The sequence below is a fragment of the Malus domestica genome, chromosome 07 (assembly GCF_042453785.1).
Source record: "Malus domestica chromosome 07, GDT2T_hap1".
In the NCBI taxonomy this organism is placed as follows: domain Eukaryota; kingdom Viridiplantae; phylum Streptophyta; class Magnoliopsida; order Rosales; family Rosaceae; genus Malus; species Malus domestica.
Window position 1 is genome coordinate 4,138,339 of NC_091667.1, and position 18,724 is coordinate 4,157,062.

The 18,724-nt window shown below is 38.5% G+C and overlaps 4 protein-coding genes across 4 annotated transcripts; all 4 read right to left on the reverse strand.

Annotated features, from left to right (window-relative positions):
• Positions 1–853: 853 nt before the first annotated feature.
• Positions 854–4,231, reverse strand: LOC103438612 (transcription termination factor MTERF8, chloroplastic-like). The gene is made up of 3 exons (XM_017333112.3): positions 2,884–4,231; positions 1,734–1,849; positions 854–1,510 (listed from the first exon to the last, which is right to left on the reverse strand). The coding sequence occupies exon 1, from the start codon at positions 4,135–4,137 to the stop codon at positions 2,992–2,994; it is 1,146 nt and encodes a 381-aa protein (XP_017188601.1). The 5' UTR covers positions 4,138–4,231; the 3' UTR covers positions 854–1,510; positions 1,734–1,849; positions 2,884–2,991.
• A 2,788-nt stretch (positions 4,232–7,019) lies between these two features.
• On the reverse strand, positions 7,020–10,459 carry LOC103438613 (transcription termination factor MTERF15, mitochondrial-like). The gene is made up of 2 exons (XM_008377142.4): positions 8,787–10,459; positions 7,020–8,612 (listed from the first exon to the last, which is right to left on the reverse strand). Exon 1 carries the CDS (start codon positions 10,323–10,325, stop codon positions 9,117–9,119), a length of 1,209 nt encoding a protein of 402 aa, XP_008375364.3. The 5' UTR covers positions 10,326–10,459; the 3' UTR covers positions 7,020–8,612; positions 8,787–9,116.
• A 1,263-nt stretch (positions 10,460–11,722) lies between these two features.
• Positions 11,723–12,910, reverse strand: LOC103438615 (transcription termination factor MTERF6, chloroplastic/mitochondrial-like). The gene has a single exon (XM_008377146.2). It carries the CDS (start codon positions 12,908–12,910, stop codon positions 11,723–11,725), a length of 1,188 nt encoding a protein of 395 aa, XP_008375368.1.
• Positions 12,911–17,089: 4,179 nt separating this feature from the next.
• LOC103438728 (transcription termination factor MTERF2, chloroplastic-like) lies at positions 17,090–17,920 on the reverse strand. The gene has a single exon (XM_008377274.2). It carries the CDS (start codon positions 17,918–17,920, stop codon positions 17,090–17,092), a length of 831 nt encoding a protein of 276 aa, XP_008375496.2.
• Between the last annotated feature and the right edge of the window lie 804 nt (positions 17,921–18,724).

An 18,724-nucleotide genomic window follows, 5' to 3' on the forward strand; every position in this document is an offset into this window, starting at 1 on the left:
CCTATCTTCGTTGGATTCTGTCGAGTGGTTTGGAATCCCTTTTCCCTATTCGGTTTCGTTGAATGCTTCGTAACATGAGCCTCCATTGGATTCTATTGAGTGGTCTGGAATCATTTTCTCTATTTGATTCTATTGTGTGGTCTAGAATCCTATCTTTGTGGGATTCAGTTGAATGGTTTGGAATCTCTTTCTCTATTTGGTTCTGTTGAGTGGGTTTAGAACCCTAGATTCTTGTGCATAGAAGTTGTTCTTACACTTGTGTTTGTAACTTAGGATTAACAATGCTGGATTTAGAATTTAGGTAGGGAAATACAACAAACCTTACAAATGTGGGCTTTATTAAACTTCGAAAGTAATATATGACCTTAATGATTGATTAACGTAATTAAATGCTAATATTGTGCATCTTTATTGAATCAATTAGTTGTTGCTTTGAACAAAAAAAACATTTGTTGGGATTGTGGAATCGTTGTTGGGAAAAAGTGTGATATATGTTAATGCCGAAACGACAATCCTGGTTGGCATATGGTTTCGTTGTGTATGGAATCTAGTGAATCATGCTAATCGAATTCTAACTGTTGGTTTGTTTTTTGTCATGTCTCAAAAGCAAGGCATGATAGTTGAACAGGTACGTGATGACATTACGTGCCAGTTCTGGATGTATCTCGAAATCGAGGCATGACACCCAAAAACTTGTGCTATATAAATGACCGATACCCTCCACAATTTCCTCAGGTTCGAGAAATGATACAACATTGCAATTGCACCAAGTGAACAGCTCAAACCTGGTCATCTAAAAGGAGAAGGAAGACAAATAAATAGTTGAAAGCGAACACCGTTACAATCTGAGACGTACGTGATTCCAGAATGCATCTCATCTCCAAATTTCAGACCCAGTTTAGACTTTAGATCATCAAGCTTGAAAATCAATGTATATATATACCTACATATGCACTAATTCAACTCTATGTCGCCATTCAAACTATGGAAACCCCAAAGTTTAGTTTGTTGAAATATTTTAGCTTTAGAAGTCCTATTCCAACCAGCAATGTAGAAAATAAACATGAACTTTTAATGGAACTGCCCGCCATCTACTCTCTTCCACTTGGTTCTAATGGTGTTGCAACAGCAATATCACTTGCTCTCTTCCTCGTTTGCTTTCCTGCAGCACCTTGGCCAGCCTACATGTAGTCTGTAAATCGTGACAGCACTAGACAGATGAGGAAAGACCTCAGAGTCAACTAGTGAAGCCAACAAGAAGTCTAGCGATTCAGCAAAAGGGTTTCCTCATGATCGAGCGATCCTTGACGATCTTTGAGATCTGGGTTTGAGAGAGTCCATGGTTTCTGAGAGAGGACAAAACGGAGCCTGGTCTTTCTGGAGAACGCAGCTTGACCGTCTTGGATGCTGAAATTGCACTTTTTGGACAACCCACATGAGTGTATGAGGTAATTGACTGTGAAATCGTGTGGTTTTCTGAGATTTTTGGGCTGAAATGTCTGCAAAGTGGCTGAGGTTGAAGAGAAACAAATCGTTTAGTTCTGGAAGATTAAGAATAACACAATCTGAGATTTATATACATAGCATATTCTTGTTCACTGTATGGTAGTAAAAAATTCTTGTTTGGCTTTGAGTTCTAAATGGTAGTAACTCACTGAGAAATTCTTGTTCACAATATGGGTTTGTGTCAAATATTCTATGTTTTGGAGCAAGTAAATATTAAAAAACATTACCAGCAAATTGGCAGAGGAGTAACAAAACGTCCAGATGATGGCATCAATGCTCGATGATCAGCTCCAGTTCCAATCAGTACATATCTGATTTCCTCGTGCAATGCAACAGAATGAATCTGCATTACAGATCTTATGAAAGCTTAATTTTTGTTCTTTTAAAAACGCGCATTACGGAAATTGCACCTCAACCCTTATGGTCTTGCAATTCACAAACAAGCCTAGTACAAGCAAATCACAACGACACATTGATACTTTACCCAGCCATTGCCCCAAAAACCAAGGTTGGCTAGCTGTTTGCAGAGGAGAGTTGTTAGCTTCGCAGAGCAGAGCATAACAGGGACAACGACCGACAATCACTGATGTCTAACGCATCTTTTATAATTTCAAAGAATCAGACGAAAGTATTTTTCATTCCTTCATCCCCACAATAGATTAAATTGAACCCAAATAGAAGCAACATATGAATACATTCTATCAAAGGCAGTTCCCAGATGAACAAAGTCAATAACCATCAATCTTAAAGTTGAAGGCGCCACAATCACAGACAGCAGAGCAGATCAAATCTCAAGTTAATTTCAAATAAGAAAGCATATATATAACTACAGTAGCTAGACACTGGAACGTTAAGACAAACAAACGATTAACAACTGAACTCATTTATAGAGAAATATTAAAACAGCAGTTAAGGACACCGACTTTGACGCAGGAAAAGCCAAGGATTCTCCAGGAGATGAGGGATAGATGACCTGGGAATCGCTCAACCTCCCCGCCGGGGGAGGGGGGGGTGGGAACGGAATCACTCACGTCTTTACTGGGATAGAACTTGGGAATCACTTGACCAGGGGCAACGGATTCACTCACGTCACTAATCATGGATTCACTCGACATGACCAAGTCTCACACTTGATTTTAAAGAGGAGAAAACTCACTCTCTTCTTAGATTAACTTCAATTCACTAATTTCACTTCTTAATCTTACGTATAGAACCCTTTAAATAGGAGGCTACCTTACATTGATAGGATAAATAACTTAATACTAAAAATTATAGTAACTAGGCATCTAATTAAAACATGGCCTTGAAAGATGAAAAAGTCTCCAACATGTTTAATGTATAAACCATATCAATTGTTCTACACTGCATCAGACTTACAATACTGAGCCAAAAGCTAGCTGCTACCAATGGCAATGAGTAGTTCTGCATCCGCATCGAGGCGTCCAAAAATTTTACAATACCTAACCTCTTTTGACCTACGAAACATCATACATCCTGGACTCCAACTTTTCCATGATACACACTCAATAACTGAGGGACTTGATCGATATATCTGGCCACATACCTCTCCAAGAACAACTTCTCTGCAGGCACCAACACAGAACCCAAACTCACGTTTTCAATCCCCTTTATCAATCCTTTCAGCAACAAAACTTTAACAACCAAGCAGCGGGGGATGAATCTCTTCTCCAAACTGTAACACATGACCGCCGGGGCTTTGGCAATCATTACCGACGGCCACCCCATCTTTATCACTAAAAATTCCAGCGCTAGCATTATTTTCTTCTCCGACACAGTCATACAGCAAGGGTACCTCCGGAAAGCAGAGAGCACAACATCTTCAGACCAACCCCATCTCTTATAAACCTGGAGACTTCGATTCCATACAGGCCTATTCTTACCACACAATGCTTTTATTGCCATCACCGACGTTGATATTTGCAGATTAAAACCCATTTGCTTAACCTCGTCCACAACTTTACCTATCTCTTCAGGCTTTACCATTAAAGTGCTGGGGTGATGAACAAGCAGCAGAGAAATGCATGATTGGGGCATACCTGATTCTTTCAAAATCTCAATATTTGGGACAACAGTCTTGCAGTGGCCTTCCACGAAAATCCGTGAGCCCGACTTGAAAACAGAAACGACATTTTTCTCAGAAACCATACTCTTAAGAAAATTATAAGTGGGTACAATCCGATTTTCCAAGCTTGCAGACAAGAGACCGGGATGACGTTCCAAAACTTTTGCAAGGCACTCTCTTGAAACTCCAAGAGACCTGAAAAATTCAAGCTTTGGCAGAAGGATTTTATCAGGATTGGAATTGAGAACGTGTGGGCATGACCTGACGATCTTGGAGATCTGGGTTTGAGAGAATCCATGGTTTCTGAGAAAGAACAAAGCGGAGTCTGGTCTTTCTGGAGAACGCAGCTTCGTCCTCTTGGAGGCTAAAATTGCACCTTCTGGGGACAACCCACATGAGTTTATGAGGTAATTGACTGTGAAATCGTTGTGGTTTTCTGAGATTTCTGAGGTGAAATTTCTGCAGAGTAGCAGCGGATGTTGACGAGAAACAAATCGTTTAATTCTGGAAGATTGAGAACAACACAATCTGAAGGTGAGCGCTACCATGTTAACAGTACATGCTCAATTTCAAATCCAAATTTTGAATTGGAAATTGCCCCAAAACCCTACCTCTGCTTCCGCTCAGTGGGATTTATTTAACTTTTACTCTACTATTTGTTAGGTAATTTTACTTACACCCAACATATTTATTACGCTGTACATTTGTTTTTTTCAATTAAAATTTGAAAGTATTATTCTTACCACATTTTACATAACACATTTATAACATTATTCTAATAGAGATGAGATCCACATGTGTTAATGGGTACTAACTCTATTGGAATGGTGGTATGGATGTGATATGTAAAATGTGGTAAGATTAGTACTTTTGAATTTTAAAACGCCCGAGTATGAGTAGTACATGAAGGTCTCTTTAGGTGCTACACTTACTATATAATTGTACCATCTCTTTAATAGAAGTGGGGTCACTACACATGTGGATTCCATCTTTATTAGAGAGATGATACAATTAATGGTATCAGTAGATAACAAGAATAGGATTTTTGTTATCTTACTACATCATCACATATTTTTCTATAATATCCTCTCACCCCACATTCTCAAGAGACTATTTAGTTTTCCCCCCACACTCCCAAGAGACTTTTCAGTGTATAACATATGTCATTATACAAGGAAAATAACACTTGAAAAAAAAAAAAAAAAAAAAAAAAAACTTCCCTCAACTTTAGGGCGTTTAGCTGCTGTAGCATGTATTCCATTAAGGGGTAGGATTATCTGCCCTCCTACTCCTCTTTCCTTCCCTTCTCTCACACTTTGCTTTTGTCTTAATGTCTCTATAAAAAAAAATCAATATAAGAGGTTGATGCGGCTTAATTATAACATTCAAGTATGAGGAGAGGGAAGAGAGATTATGAGAGGAGCATCATCCTTCTCCATTAAATGCTGCATGTGATGACTAGTGACAAAGGTAACGCAGTTTTCACTTTGGCCTTTAAGGCCATCTCCAACCGAATGAGGACCAAATAACTATGTTTAGCCTCATAGTCTTGCAAGAAATTATATTTTAATGAACACTGTCAGGCCATATTTTATACCATCTCCAACTGAGAAGGTCAAAGGATCATAGGCCAAACATAGCCCTTTGACAAAAAACTCATCTCCAATCGAGGGGGCTAAAGGGTCATAGGCCAAACATAATTCATATATATATTATTATTTAATTCAATTAATATGTTAATTAAACTAAAGTACCATATTAATTAATATAAGGTTTTCAAATAGATTTTGAGTGTCACTTGTCACTAAATGAATAAGCCTTCGAATTTCTTATCTTTATATAATCTCAATAATTTTTTCGGATAGGAAAAATTATTGGAAGAGGTAAGAGAATAGAGTGTGAAGAATTGAAATAAAATGAGGTAAGATAGTATAGAATGATGAAAAGTATGTGAGAAATGATATAGGAATGACGTATTTCTAGGGGAAAAATTAGATTTTTTCCAAAATATAATATTCAAATGGGCTGGGCTCATCTGGTTGGCTAGAAATGGCCAACCTGCTAGCCTGATTTGGTGGTTTTGGCTCGATTGAGCTCACAACTCTTTTGGCCTAGCCCTCGGTTGAATACGGTTTTCGTGTCATTTCAAGCTATTTTCAGCCCTTTGGTCGGATCAATTGGAGATGGCCTAAGTCCCAACATTTTCCTATTTCGCCCTCTTAGGTTTTCATCCAATTTCAAATTCATACGTCCATCAATTTTTTCAATTTTCATACAATGACTCACGTTTTCGTACTAATGTCGTTTAGCCGTTAATCAATCCATCAAATTGACCGGTAAGTAAGTGATAGTAGCCTACACTTTGTTGACATGTTTAATTAGTCATATTTAGTTATTGTTAGGATATAATAGTGCCAAGTGTTACATGTATAGCTTACCATGTGTCTGTGTATCATTGGTTAAGTCTTGAGTTAGTTATAGTTGTGTATTTATAAGACAAGTTAATGTATTGTATTAAATTGAATAGTTTGGTAATAATAATTCAATTTACAAAACTCTCTCTTTACTTTCCCTCTCTACAATTCACAGCTCTTACATTTTCTTATAGTTATCATGGTATCAGAGTTGATCAAGGCTTGCGCCATCGATTGATGATCTTATTGCTTCCGCTCATCTGCTTCTTCGTGTTGTTTGATCAGAGCGTTGCCTTTGTTGCTCTGTAGCAACATATAATCGTTGGAGTTGGTGGAGTCGCGGGTGTTTGTTCGTGGTGATTGTCGGTGAAGTCGATGTCGTCGTCGTCGGAGTTCCTTTGAAACCCTAGTTTTTGGGGATTTATCGAGGTGTTGAGTCGTCAAAGTTCACGAAGGTGATTTTCTTCTATTTGTTTGTTGATTCTTAATCCTTTGATTCTTGATTCTTGTTCGTCTAAACCCTAATTTTTGGGAATTGTTGTTCACGATTCCTACTGTATTCTGTGTTTCTGTGGATTTGTTTATCTGTGCTATGATTGATCTGTTTGTATCTTCACAATGGTTACCTTTGCTCAGTTAATGCTTACACAATCGCCTATTGCTTCTCTGATTCCAAGTGTGGGTAATACTGTTACTGTGAAGTTAGATGACTCTAACTATGTGACTTGGAATTTTCAAATGAAGTTGTTGTTAGATGGTAATGGAATTAGTGGTTTTGTTGATGGATCCATTCCGTGTCCTACCAAATTTGTTGATTCTGAATCTGAAGGGGAGGTTGATAATCATGTGCCTGTAATTTATGATGCATACAAGTTGTGGAAAATTCATGATAAAGCATTGATGACTATTCTTAATGCTACTTTGTCCACTGTTGTTTTATCTTGTGTGATTGGATGTCAGAGTTCTCAAGAAATGTGGCTTAGTCTTAGAGAACGGTTTGCGTACATGACCAGGACTAGTATAATTCAAATGAAAATTGATTTGCAACATATACAGAAAGGGTCTGAATCAATTGATGAGTATCTTCAAAGAATTAATGATACCAGAGATCAACTTCCTATTGTTGGGGTTTTCATATCTGATGAGGATATTGTGATTGCGGCTCTTCGAGACCTACCTTTTGAGTATAACACCATCAAGTCTGTGATTCGTGGTCGTGAAACTCTTATGTCCTTGGAGTCCACTTTGCAAGAAGTTTCAAAGCAAGTTCCTTTGATGTCTACAATGCTAGCTCAATCTTCCAAATCTGGCACACATATGGGTAGTTTTTTCTGGTTCTTCACAGTTTCATGAATCACAGTCACTTCAACAAATGCCTTTTCCAAATCAATTCTCCCAACTGCCTGTGTCTGGACCATTGCTTTTGTGTCTCAAACTGGTTCAGGGTCTTACAACAATTTCCAAGGAAACAATTGGAAGAACAAAGGCAAATACAAGAAGTTTTTTTTCCGGATCTCAACCTTCTCAATCTCAATTCTCGGGAGGTCCGTCATATCCTCAACGATTTCAATCTGGTGTTCAGCCTTCAGGACAACAAATGTCATCACCTCAGGCTTATCAACCTTTTCAGAAATGCCAAATTTGTGACAAGAAAGGGCATTCTGCTTTGAATTGTTATCAAAATGGATGTCAAATCTGTCATCATGTTGGACATACTGCTGCTACATGTTTTGACATAAACAATTTCAATTTTCAGTCTTTCATTCCTTCACGAGGGTATCAGCCACATCCTCAAGGATATTCAATCTCACAGGCTTCTGGTTCTCAGTTTGTTCCATCCCTTGTTATCTCATCTCCATATCCACCTCATACTGCCTTTTCACCTCAACAATATCATTCATTCGGTGGTGCTCCTCAATCATTCTCCCCAGTTGCACTGAACGCTAGAACTACTGGACCATCTTCAGCTCCACAACAAGAGTTTTGGTTGCTTGATTCTGGGGCTGCCGATCATATGACATCTGATCTTTCTAATCTTCAGATGGCTGCGCCTTATCCTTCTACAAATACTGTTACTGGTGCCAATGGTGAAGGTTTACCTATTGCACATATTGGCAGATCTAATCTTCATACTAAGTCTCATACTTTTCGATTAAATTCAGTACTTCATGTTCCTCAGTTGTCACAACATCTGCTCTTAATGAATCAGTTGTGTCGTGATAATCATTGCAGATGTATCATTGATGATTCTTCTATTTGTGTGCAGGACAAGGTCACCCAAAAGATTCTATTTCAAGGGCTGAGTAACAATGCAGTTTACCCTATTCCAGTGTTCAAACCTTCACCTCATTCTCCAGCAGCATACTTAGGTCAAAAAGTTTCTTCTACTTTGTGGCACTGTAAGTTGGGTCATCCAACTAATTCAGTTGTTAAAATAGCTCTTAGTAAATCCTCTATCCCCTTTACCTGTAATTCATCACCTTACACTTGCATCCTTTCAAGTCTACGTTTTTCTTTATGTATCATATGTCTTAATTGTATAGACATTGCATCCTTGCAAGTCTACGTTTCTGTGTGAATCCAATGTAAATAAGCAATTGGATCTCTTTCTGCCAATGCAAATAAACAGCCACATTTCAGGAAATTTAGGGAGACGTTCAAATGAGATGCAATTAAGCCAAATTAATAAACACAGTCGACTTCAACCAGTATTATACGATGAAAATGATATCCGACACAACCTACAATGTGAAAACTCAGACAAGTTAAGGACACAAACTTACAATACTTAGCCAAAGGTTAGCTGCTACCAACGACAATGAGCAGCGCTGCATCTGCCATCTGCATCGAGGCGTCTAAAATTTTTACAACATCTGAACTCGTTTGGCCTACGAACATCATACATCCCGGACTTCAACTTTTCCTTGATACACACTCAATAACTGAGGTACTTGATCGACATATCTGGTCACATAACTCTCCAAGAAGCGCTTCTCTGACGGCACCAATACAGAACTCAAACTCACGTTTTCAATCCCCTTTATCAATCCTTTCAGCAACAAAACTTTAACAACCAAGCAGCGCTGCATCTGAACTTGTTTGACCTACGAACATCATACATCCCGGACTTCAACTTTTCCTCGATACACACTCAATAACTGAGGTACTTGATCGATATATCTGGCCACATACCTCTCCAAGAACAACTTCTCTACAGGCACCACCACAGAACTCAAACTCACGTTTTCAATCCCCTTTATCAATCCCTTCAGCAACAAAACTTTAACAACCAAGCAGCGGGGGATGAATCTCTTCTCCAAACTGTAACACATGACCTCTGGGGATTTGGCAATCATTACCGACGGCCACCCCATCTTATTCACTAAAAATTCCATTGCTAGCATTAGTTTCTTCTCCGACACAATCATACATATCGGGTGCCTCCTGAAAGCAGAGACTAGATCATCCTCAGACCATCCCCACCTCTTATAAACTTGGCGATTTCGATTACATGCAAACCTGCTACCACACAATGCTTTTATTGCCGGCACCGAAGTTGATTTTTGCAGATTAAAACCCATTTGCTTAACCTCGTCCACAACTTTACCAATCTCTTCAGGCTTTACCATTAAAGCTTTTGGGTGATGAGCAAGCAACAGAGAAATGCAGGAATAGGGCATACCTGATTCTCTCAAAATCTCAATATTTGGGGCAACATTCTTGGAGTGGCCTTCCTTGAAAATCCGCGAGCCATGCTTGAAAACAGAAGCGACATTTTTCTTAGAAATCAAACTCCGAAGGAAATCATAAGTGGGTAGAATCCGGTTGTTCAAGCTCGCAGTCAAAAGCTTCGGTTGATACGCCACAGTTTTTGCAACGTCCTCCTTTGAAACTCCAAGAGAAGTGAAAAACTCAAGCTTTGGCAAAATGGTCCTCTCAGGATGCAATTGGAAAAGTCTTGGGAATGACCTGACCATCTTCGAGATCTGGGTTGCAGAGAATCCATGGTTTCTGAGAAAGGACAAAACGTAGTCTGGTCTTTCTGGAGAACGCAGCTTGACCCTCTTGGAGGCTGAAATTGCATCTTCTGGGGACAACCCACATGAGCTTATGAGGTAATTGACTGTGAAATCGTTGTGGTTTTCTGAAGTTTCTGAGGTGAAATGTCTGCAGAGTAGCAGCTGATGTTGAAGAGGAAAATGTGAGGGTTTCGGATCTCCAGAGACAAATCGTTTAAATGTGGAAGCAACTCTACTGGAACTGGAAGATTGAGAATAACCCAATCGGAGGGCGAGGGCCTTCAATTTGGAGAGCGATCCCATGTCAATAATAGATAGACGATGAATTTCAAATTTTGAATTGGATGGAAACGCCCCCAAAACCCTTCCTGTTCTTCCGTTTAGTCTTTGGGTTTTCGGTTTGCATGGTGTTATTCACACATCTTTTCACTTCGCACATCTTTTATTAGTAGATTGTGCTATTTATACACTATTTTTAACCATCAACACAAACTTATTAATTTTCGGTTATCAGATTAAATGAATTATAAAAAAAAATCAAATGATATAAATTAACAAGGAATTTATGGGATATGAAAATAAGTGTGTAGATAGCATATGATCTTCTCCAATTCGATTCAACGGTAAAAAATTGGGAGAAATGCACAACAGTCAACAGCTGTTTGTCTAACACCACCATAACAAAAAATGTTTAGTCTTATTACAAGTAGAGGAGCTGGATTACCAAACAAGGCCAAACAAACTAATCTCAGTTTTAAAGTGGTGCTATCCACACACGCTTTTTACTATTCACACACATTTTTTTTTTTTTTTTTTTTCTTCAATTCATTCGATTTGACAGCAAAAAATTAAGAGTATGTAAGAGATAAAAAAGGATATGTGAATAACACTAACTCTCCTTTATTCAGATTAGCTTTTGCATGCATGAGTCTAAGATCAAGTCAACGGAATTGGATCCACTTCAGACCTTTAATGTCTTTACCCTTTAAATCAAAGAGGGTAAAGACAGTGCAAACAAAACAGTGTGGATGCAACATTGATCATAATAAGATCCTTATGGCCTTGCAAAGTAGGCTAACACAAGGGAATCACAATGGAGAATAGTACTGACCACCTAACCATTGTCACTGAAAATAAGGCTAGCTATTTGTGGATAACAACTAGCATAGCAGAACAGGGACAAAGACACAGACAAAAGTTGATATATCAGACACTGATATCTTACACATCTTAAAATTTGATATATGAGACAAAGAATAGCATAACATGAGTTATTTGGCGTATTTTGATTCCTATATATTCACTCATTATACGATATATATAAGATCCATATGTATAGATATCATCATATCGCTTATAGATTAAATTGAAACCAAAGAAGCAACATAGGTGTACATTCTGCCGAAGGCAATTCCAAGATGAACAACATCAAGGACCATTGATCATATAGTTGAATGCACCAAAATCATTGAGAGCAGAGCAGGTGAAATCTCAAGTTAATTTCAAATAAGAGAGTATCCGTATAACAAAAACAGCTAGACAGTGGAACGGGAGGACGAAAAAATGAATTTCATCTTTCTTCATCCATGGCTACCAATTGAATTCATCTGTAGAAAAATATACTGAGCCAAAAGCTAGCTGCTGCCAATGTCAATGAGCAGTGCTGCATCTACGATACTACATCAAGGGAGCTACGAACATCATACATCCTCAACTTTAACTTTTCCTTGATACACACTCAACAACTGAGGTACTTCATCTATATATCCGGTTACAAACTTCGCCAAGAAGAATTTCTCTGCAGGGAGCATTACGGAATACAAACTCACATTTTCAATTTCCTTCATCAATCCTTTCAACATCAAAACTTTAACAACCGAGCACCTTGGGATTATTCGCTCCTCCAAACTGAGACTCACAATGGCTGGGTATTTGGCAATAACTCGCGCCGGCCATCCCATTTTGTTCACTAGAAATTCCATTACCTGCATTATTTTCTTCTCCGACTTGGTCATACAATGTGGGAACCGCTTGAAAGCAGAGAGAACATCGTCCTCTGACCAACCCCACCTCTTATAAGATTCACAATTATGATTCCATATGGACTTACTACACAAAGCTTTTATTGCCATCGCAGACGTTGATTTCTCCGGATTAAAGCCCATTTGCTTAACCTCATCCACAACTTTGCCGAAATTCTCAGGATTTCGTATTAGACAGCTAGGAAAATGAGCTAGCAACAGAGAAATACATGATTGGGGCATACCTAGTTCTCTCAAAATCCCAATATTCGGCGTCAGATTCTTCGAATGGCCTTCCAAAAAAATCCGCGAGCCGTTCTTCAAAAAAGCAACAAAATTTTTCCCAGAAAGCAGATTCCCAAGGAAAAGACAAGTGGGTTTTATCCGTTTCTGCAAGCTCACATCCAAAAGAGCAGGAACGGAAGCAAAAGTTTTTGCAAGCTCCTCCCTTGAAATTCCAATAGACAAGAAAAACTCAAGCTTTGGCAAAAGGGTTTTCTCCGGATAGCCCACGAGAAGTTGCGGACGTGACCTGATGAGCTTGGAGATCTGGGTTGCAGAGAAGCCATGGCTTCTGAGAAATGACAGAACAGAATCAGCTCTTTCCGGGGATCGCAACTTGACCCGCTTGGATGCTGAAATTGCACCTTCTGGAGACAACCCACAAGAGTTTATGAGGTAATTGACTGTGAAATCGTGGTCGGTTTGTGAGATTTCTGAGACAAAGTGTCTGCAGAGTATCAGACTTTGAAGAGAAAAATCAAAATCCGAGGGTTTTAGATCCCCAACCCCAACAACAAATCTTTTAGTTTTGGGAAATAGAGAATAACCCAATCTGGCGGCCTCCAAGTTGAAGAGGCTTACCATGTTAGATTCCCGGCGATGTCCAATTTCAAGTGGAAAGTCCAAAACCTCGGCGGCGCCTCCGTTCAGAGGGTTTTAGCATTTCTCTCGGGAGAGGCTCTCCCTCTCTCTTTCACGTTTTGTTTTTTTCTTGGTTGGATAAAGTGCAAAATAGTACGAAAATGCTATTTGGGCTTAAACCCTTTTCAAGCTTAATTGGGAATTAGTGCAATTCTTCGAGGTGTGGGATACATTAGTCTTTGACAAATAAAAATTACGAACTTTATATGGGCTTCGCATTGAGGACATATATGGTAAACCGGTACGGTAACGTCTTGTGTTAATAAAATAAATACGTGTAAATTTTAATTTACATATTCTTGTTTTTGTGACACGGGATGTCATGTTATTGTGTACTTGTACTATATAAGTTTGTCTCTTGCACATAACCCGAGAGAGCGATATAAATGACGACATAATAATTAAATATTAATGTTATCTTAACAACGTTATATTGACGTAATGATACCATGTATATCCTCGTATCAAGAAATTTCTATTGAGTATCAACGTCGTTACCATGGCATGGATATTCAATTGCCGCCCACGTTAATCTTTAGGTCATGCGCTGCCCATGCACACGATTCATGTGCGCATGGGAGAAAAACTGAAGCAAACACAAGGTAAAAATAACCAAAAAAAGGTCCTGCACAACGTAAAGAAATTACAATGAAACAGGCCCAAAAGGAGTAGTCTATAGAATGACTGTCTTCCTTGTATTGTAAGTTCTGAATCAGAGGATTGTCATATTTTCTGACGAAGGCAACAGCAGATACGAATTACCCTTGAAGAATTAGAATGCGACACAGATCAACTTACCACGAATAATACAAATTATAAATATAAAACAAGAAGAAGAAAGTTTCATTGGACAATTTGAGCTTGCTTTGTGGCTGTTTCGGGTTTTCGATTACCTTTGAAGAATTGCACCAGAAAAATTGTGGAAGAGATTATAACTTTGAGTACCAAGTTGTTGATTGCAAACAAGGAAGACAAAGGATACCAAGCAATAGACATCAAGCACCCAAGCACAACAGAGTTTATGTGGTTCTGTCTCTATCCACGACCAACATACACGGCCATAAATTAGGTGAACTGGGATGTGCACTCGTTGTAGAGAAAGTATGACTTCACTGCATGAATAAACTGATGCAAATATACCGAATCCAGCATCACATTGTCCGTGACATAAGTAATGAGCTTCCATAGTGTTCTATCCTTCCCACGCAAAATGACTTGATTACAAATCCCTGGGATCTCTATTCCCTCGTAGCAAGTCCATCCCTAAGGACTTTGTGTCATCACCCAACCAATTTATTTACTTCAGTGAACAGTAATATACTCCAATGAACAGTAATAGGCCAATGCACTCAACCCCTAAAAAAAATGCGCTGGCACCCAACACATTTAAAATATTTTTAAATTTTTTCTAAAAGAATAAAAAAATAAAATAGTTTTAATTTCGGATAGGATTTTTAACCAATCTCGTCACACTACGTGTCATTATCCGAACATATTATTTTGTGAATAGTTTTAATTTCGCTTATCCATCTCATTACCCGTAATCGGGTCATGAGTAGTGTGAACCCAATATTCACACAACACAACATCTTCAATGAGCTTCTACGAAGACATTTTTTTCTCTTAAAGTGTAGAAAATATTGAAATGTAGATAGTATAGAAAGTGTAGAAAATATTGAAATGTGGTGTAAGGTGGAAGATGAGAGTTAGGTATTTATAGAAAAAAAAAAATTTTAAATTTTACTGTATTTAAAAAAATTATAATTTATAATTAATTTTAATGTAGTTAATTAATTTGGACCGTTGAATTTGAAAAATATTCAAATCCAAGAGCCAAGGATTTGCCATGTGGCCAACGGTCATAAATCTGACCGTTGGGCCCTTTTTTTCTTTTTTTTTTTGAGGAAAAAACATGGACCGTTGATCTGTGATCGGATGGTCCAGTTTAAAAGTAAAATTTATATTTTTTTTTACCGTTGGAAATCCAACAGCTTTGAGCATGCCACGTCGCTGACTGCATCTGAAGCACAAGTGAGCTGACAACGCCTACCCCCTTGTCCCCTACTCGCGGCCATGCCTTACACACGCCAGCCAAAAAGACCGGCTCTTGGGTTTGTCAAAAATGGGCTGGTCTGGGTGTCAGGCAACTTTGTAGGCTGGAGTAAATGGACTGATCCTTAGCTTGATATTTGGACTGGGTGCTGGGCAAGGTTTGCTCCGCTCTCAAGAACCGAATTTACAGCCACAACGGATGCAATTTTTTTTGCTAAGGCAAGTGCTAAAAAAACAGCGAAAGTGATTCACAACGACACAATGATACTTTATCTAGGTCACGGCCACTGAAAAAAGGCTAGCTAAACTAAACTAAAGACTAAACTGAATCCCATAAGAAGCAAGTAAAGGTGTACTTTCTATCAAAACCAATTTTGAAGACCAACCAAATTCAAGAACCAACAACACAACTCGGACTGCAGGTCAACCTTTTCAGATAAGATAGTATATATAACTAAACCATCTAGTCAGTAGAGTCGAAGATGAACAATTGTTATTTCTCTTTGATCGTGACTAACAACTGAGCATAAGTAAACCAATATCGAAAAGTTGGCTTTTACCTCTCCTGACCAGCCGATGTCATACATCCTGGATTTCAACTTTGCCCCCGATACACACTAAGTAATCCAGGTACTGTTGGAATTTATTAGGTTTATTTAGGAAATTAATTAGAGATTTGATTTGATTTTGTAGTAGGGTATTTTTGGCATATACGCATTAGGGTTTCTTTGGTTTATTGCTCTATAAATAGAGTTTGTAATTTAGTTAGAGAATAATTCATTCACAATGTAGTCTCTAGGGTTTTTGTAGCCGTCTCGGCATTCTCGTTTGTTCAATAAAATTCCTATTATTTTGTAGTCTTATTTGTTCCGCACTCTGATATTCAACTTGGTATCAGAGCGGGTTCGATCCTTATGGTTCAATCCGTTCTTGTTGGTATCAATTTGTTTTGTCGCTTTTTGTTTTTTGGTTTAGTTTGGGTCTCGTTTAGGCTTTCGCTTCCGCTTTGGTCTGTGTCCTTTGTTCTTGGTCACTCTGTTTTTGTTCGTTTTGTCTTTGGATTTCTGTTTATGTTCTTTGTCTTTGGATTTCGGTATTGACCGTCAAATTGTGTTAGTCTTGTCCGTAGATTTTTTACGCTTTCTGGTTTGGTTTTCAGTTTGTCCTTGGTAGTCGTCAAGAAAGGGAAAAAAATTCTGTTTTTTGAAAAAAAGGAATTTGGTGAATCCATCGCACTAGGATTTCTGCATTCCCCAGCCCCACCCTGCATCTGGATCCGTCCACAATCGTACCCTCGCGGAAAAAAAAAAAAAAAAAAAAAGGAGGCTGGTGATGTTGGTTCGCACAGAAGAAAAAAAAGGAAGGAGGTTGGTGATGTTGGGTCACACGTTGGTTCGCACAGAAGGTAAAAAAAAAAAGGAAGGAATCGCACAGAAGGAAAAAAAGGAAGAAAAAAGGAAGAAAAAAAATATTTGGTTGGATTTTTTGTTTGTTTGTTAGGCATCGGCATCGACATTTGCACTGGTACTGGCATTGGAATCTTGCACTGGCATGGAAATCTTGCACTGGCATTGGAATCTTGCACTTGCACTGATGAAATTTCGTATTGAAATTGGCATCGGAAATCGGCATCGGCATCGGAATTTGGAGGCTTGCATCCACATCTGCTTGTTGGCAAACTCATGTCGTGTACCGCCATGAGTTTGACGGGGGGTGTTGGAATTTATTAGGTTTATTTAGGAAATTAATTAGAGATTTGATTTGATTTTGTAGTAGGGTATTTTTGGCATATACGCATTAGAGTTTCTTTGGTTTATTGCTCTATAAATAGAGCTTGTAATTTAGTTAGAGAATAATTCATTCACAATGTAGTCTCTAGGGTTTTTGTAGCCGTCTTGGCATTCTTGTTTGTTCAATAAAATTCCTATTATTTTGTAGTCTTGTTTGTTCCGCACTCTGATATTCAACTGGTACTTCATCTATATATCTGGGGACACACCTCTGCAAGAAGACTTTCTCTGTAGGGTTCATTAGATAATACAAACTCACATTTTCGATTTCCTTTATCAATCATTTCAACAACAAAACTTTAACAACTGAAAACCTCGGGATAATTCTCTTCTCCAAACTGAAACTCACAATAGTCGGACATTTGACAATTGATCTTTGCGGCCATCCCATCTTGCTCACTAAAAAATCCATTACCTGCATTATTTTCTTCTCCGACTTATTCATACAAGGCGGGAACCGCTTGAAAGTAGAGAGAACATCATCCTCTGACCAACCCCACCTCTTATAAGCTTCACAATTACGACTCCATATGGACTTACTATTACCACTAGATAATGCTTTTATTGCTGCTATAGATCTTGATTTTTCCATATCAAATCCCATTTGCTTAACCTCATCCACAACTTTAGCAAAATTCTCAGGCTTTAGTGTTAAATATCTAGGAAAATAAGCCAGCAACAAAGAAATACATGATTGGGGCATACCGAATTCTCTCAAAAGCTCAATATTTGGAGCCACATTCTTTGAATGGCCTTCCGAGAAAATCCGCAGGCCACCGTTCTTCAAAAAAAAAACAACGAAGTTCTTCTCAGAAAGCAGGTTTCTAAGAAACTGGCAAGTTGGTAGAATCCGCTTCTCCAAGCTTGTGACCAAAAGATGCGTTTCATATGCCAGAGTTTTTGCAAGGTACTCCCTTGAAACTCCAAAAGAAACGAAAAACTCAAGCTTTGGCAAAAGGGTTTTCTCCGGATTATAATTGAGAACTCCTGGGCATGACCTAACAATCTTGGAGATCTGGGTTACGGAGACTCCATGGTTTATGAGAAGGGACAGAACGGAGTCTGCTCTTTCTGGGGATCGCAACTTGACCCGCCTAGAAGCTGAGGCCATCTCCAACCCGTCAGACGTCTCATTTTAGCCATTTGGCTCTCCAAGATCCTCCAAGGTTTTAATATTTTAATGAACAGTACATGACCATATTTACCTCCGTCTTCAACCGAGTGTCAAAGGGCTATAATGTCAAACATAATTTATTATTTAAAAACTACAACTTAAAATAAAATGAAACAAATTTTGTGAAATCGAAGTTATAGGAAAAAATGGAATTTTAAAAAAATATGAAACAAATTTTGTAAAATAAAAGTTATTGGAAAAAATAGAAGTTATATGAAAAATTTTGTATAAATATACTACTGTCGGTTATAACCGACAGTAATACATTTATATTAAGTAATATAATGTATTACTGTCGGCTATAACCAACAGAAATAACAAAACATTAAAAAAAATGGCCAACCCCGGGCTGGCTAGTTGGCTGCATGCAGCCAGCCCTCTCCGATTCCATGGGGCCCTCCTAGATTCTAAAGCCCTCTGGCCTAGCACTCGGCTGGAGACGATTTTCGGGCTATTTTCGGTTTTCTGGCCCTCTGGACCCTTCGGTTGGAGATGGCCTGAAATTGCACCTTGTGGAGACAACCCACATGAATTAATGAGGTAATTGACTGTGAAATCGTGGTGGTTTTATGAGATTTCTGAGGTGAAACGTTTGCAAAGTATCTCGTTTTGAAGAGTAAAATGTAAGGGTTTTACATCTCCGACAACAAATCTTGTAATTTTGGAAAATAGTGAATACCCTAATCTGCCGGCCTTCAGGTTGAAGAGGGCTGCCATGTTGGACGGCGTCGGCACTGATCA

Bases quoted from the DNA above. Each gene is read 5' to 3' on its own strand.
- LOC103438613 (XM_008377142.4), bottom strand. From the start codon at position 10,325: ATGGGATCGCTCTCCAAATTGAAGGCCCTCGCCCTCCGATTGGGTTAT.
- LOC103438612 (XM_017333112.3), bottom strand. From the start codon at position 4,137: ATGGTAGCGCTCACCTTCAGATTGTGTTGTTCTCAATCTTCCAGAATT.
- LOC103438615 (XM_008377146.2), bottom strand. From the start codon at position 12,910: ATGGTAAGCCTCTTCAACTTGGAGGCCGCCAGATTGGGTTATTCTCTA.
- LOC103438728 (XM_008377274.2), bottom strand. From the start codon at position 17,920: ATGGCCTCAGCTTCTAGGCGGGTCAAGTTGCGATCCCCAGAAAGAGCA.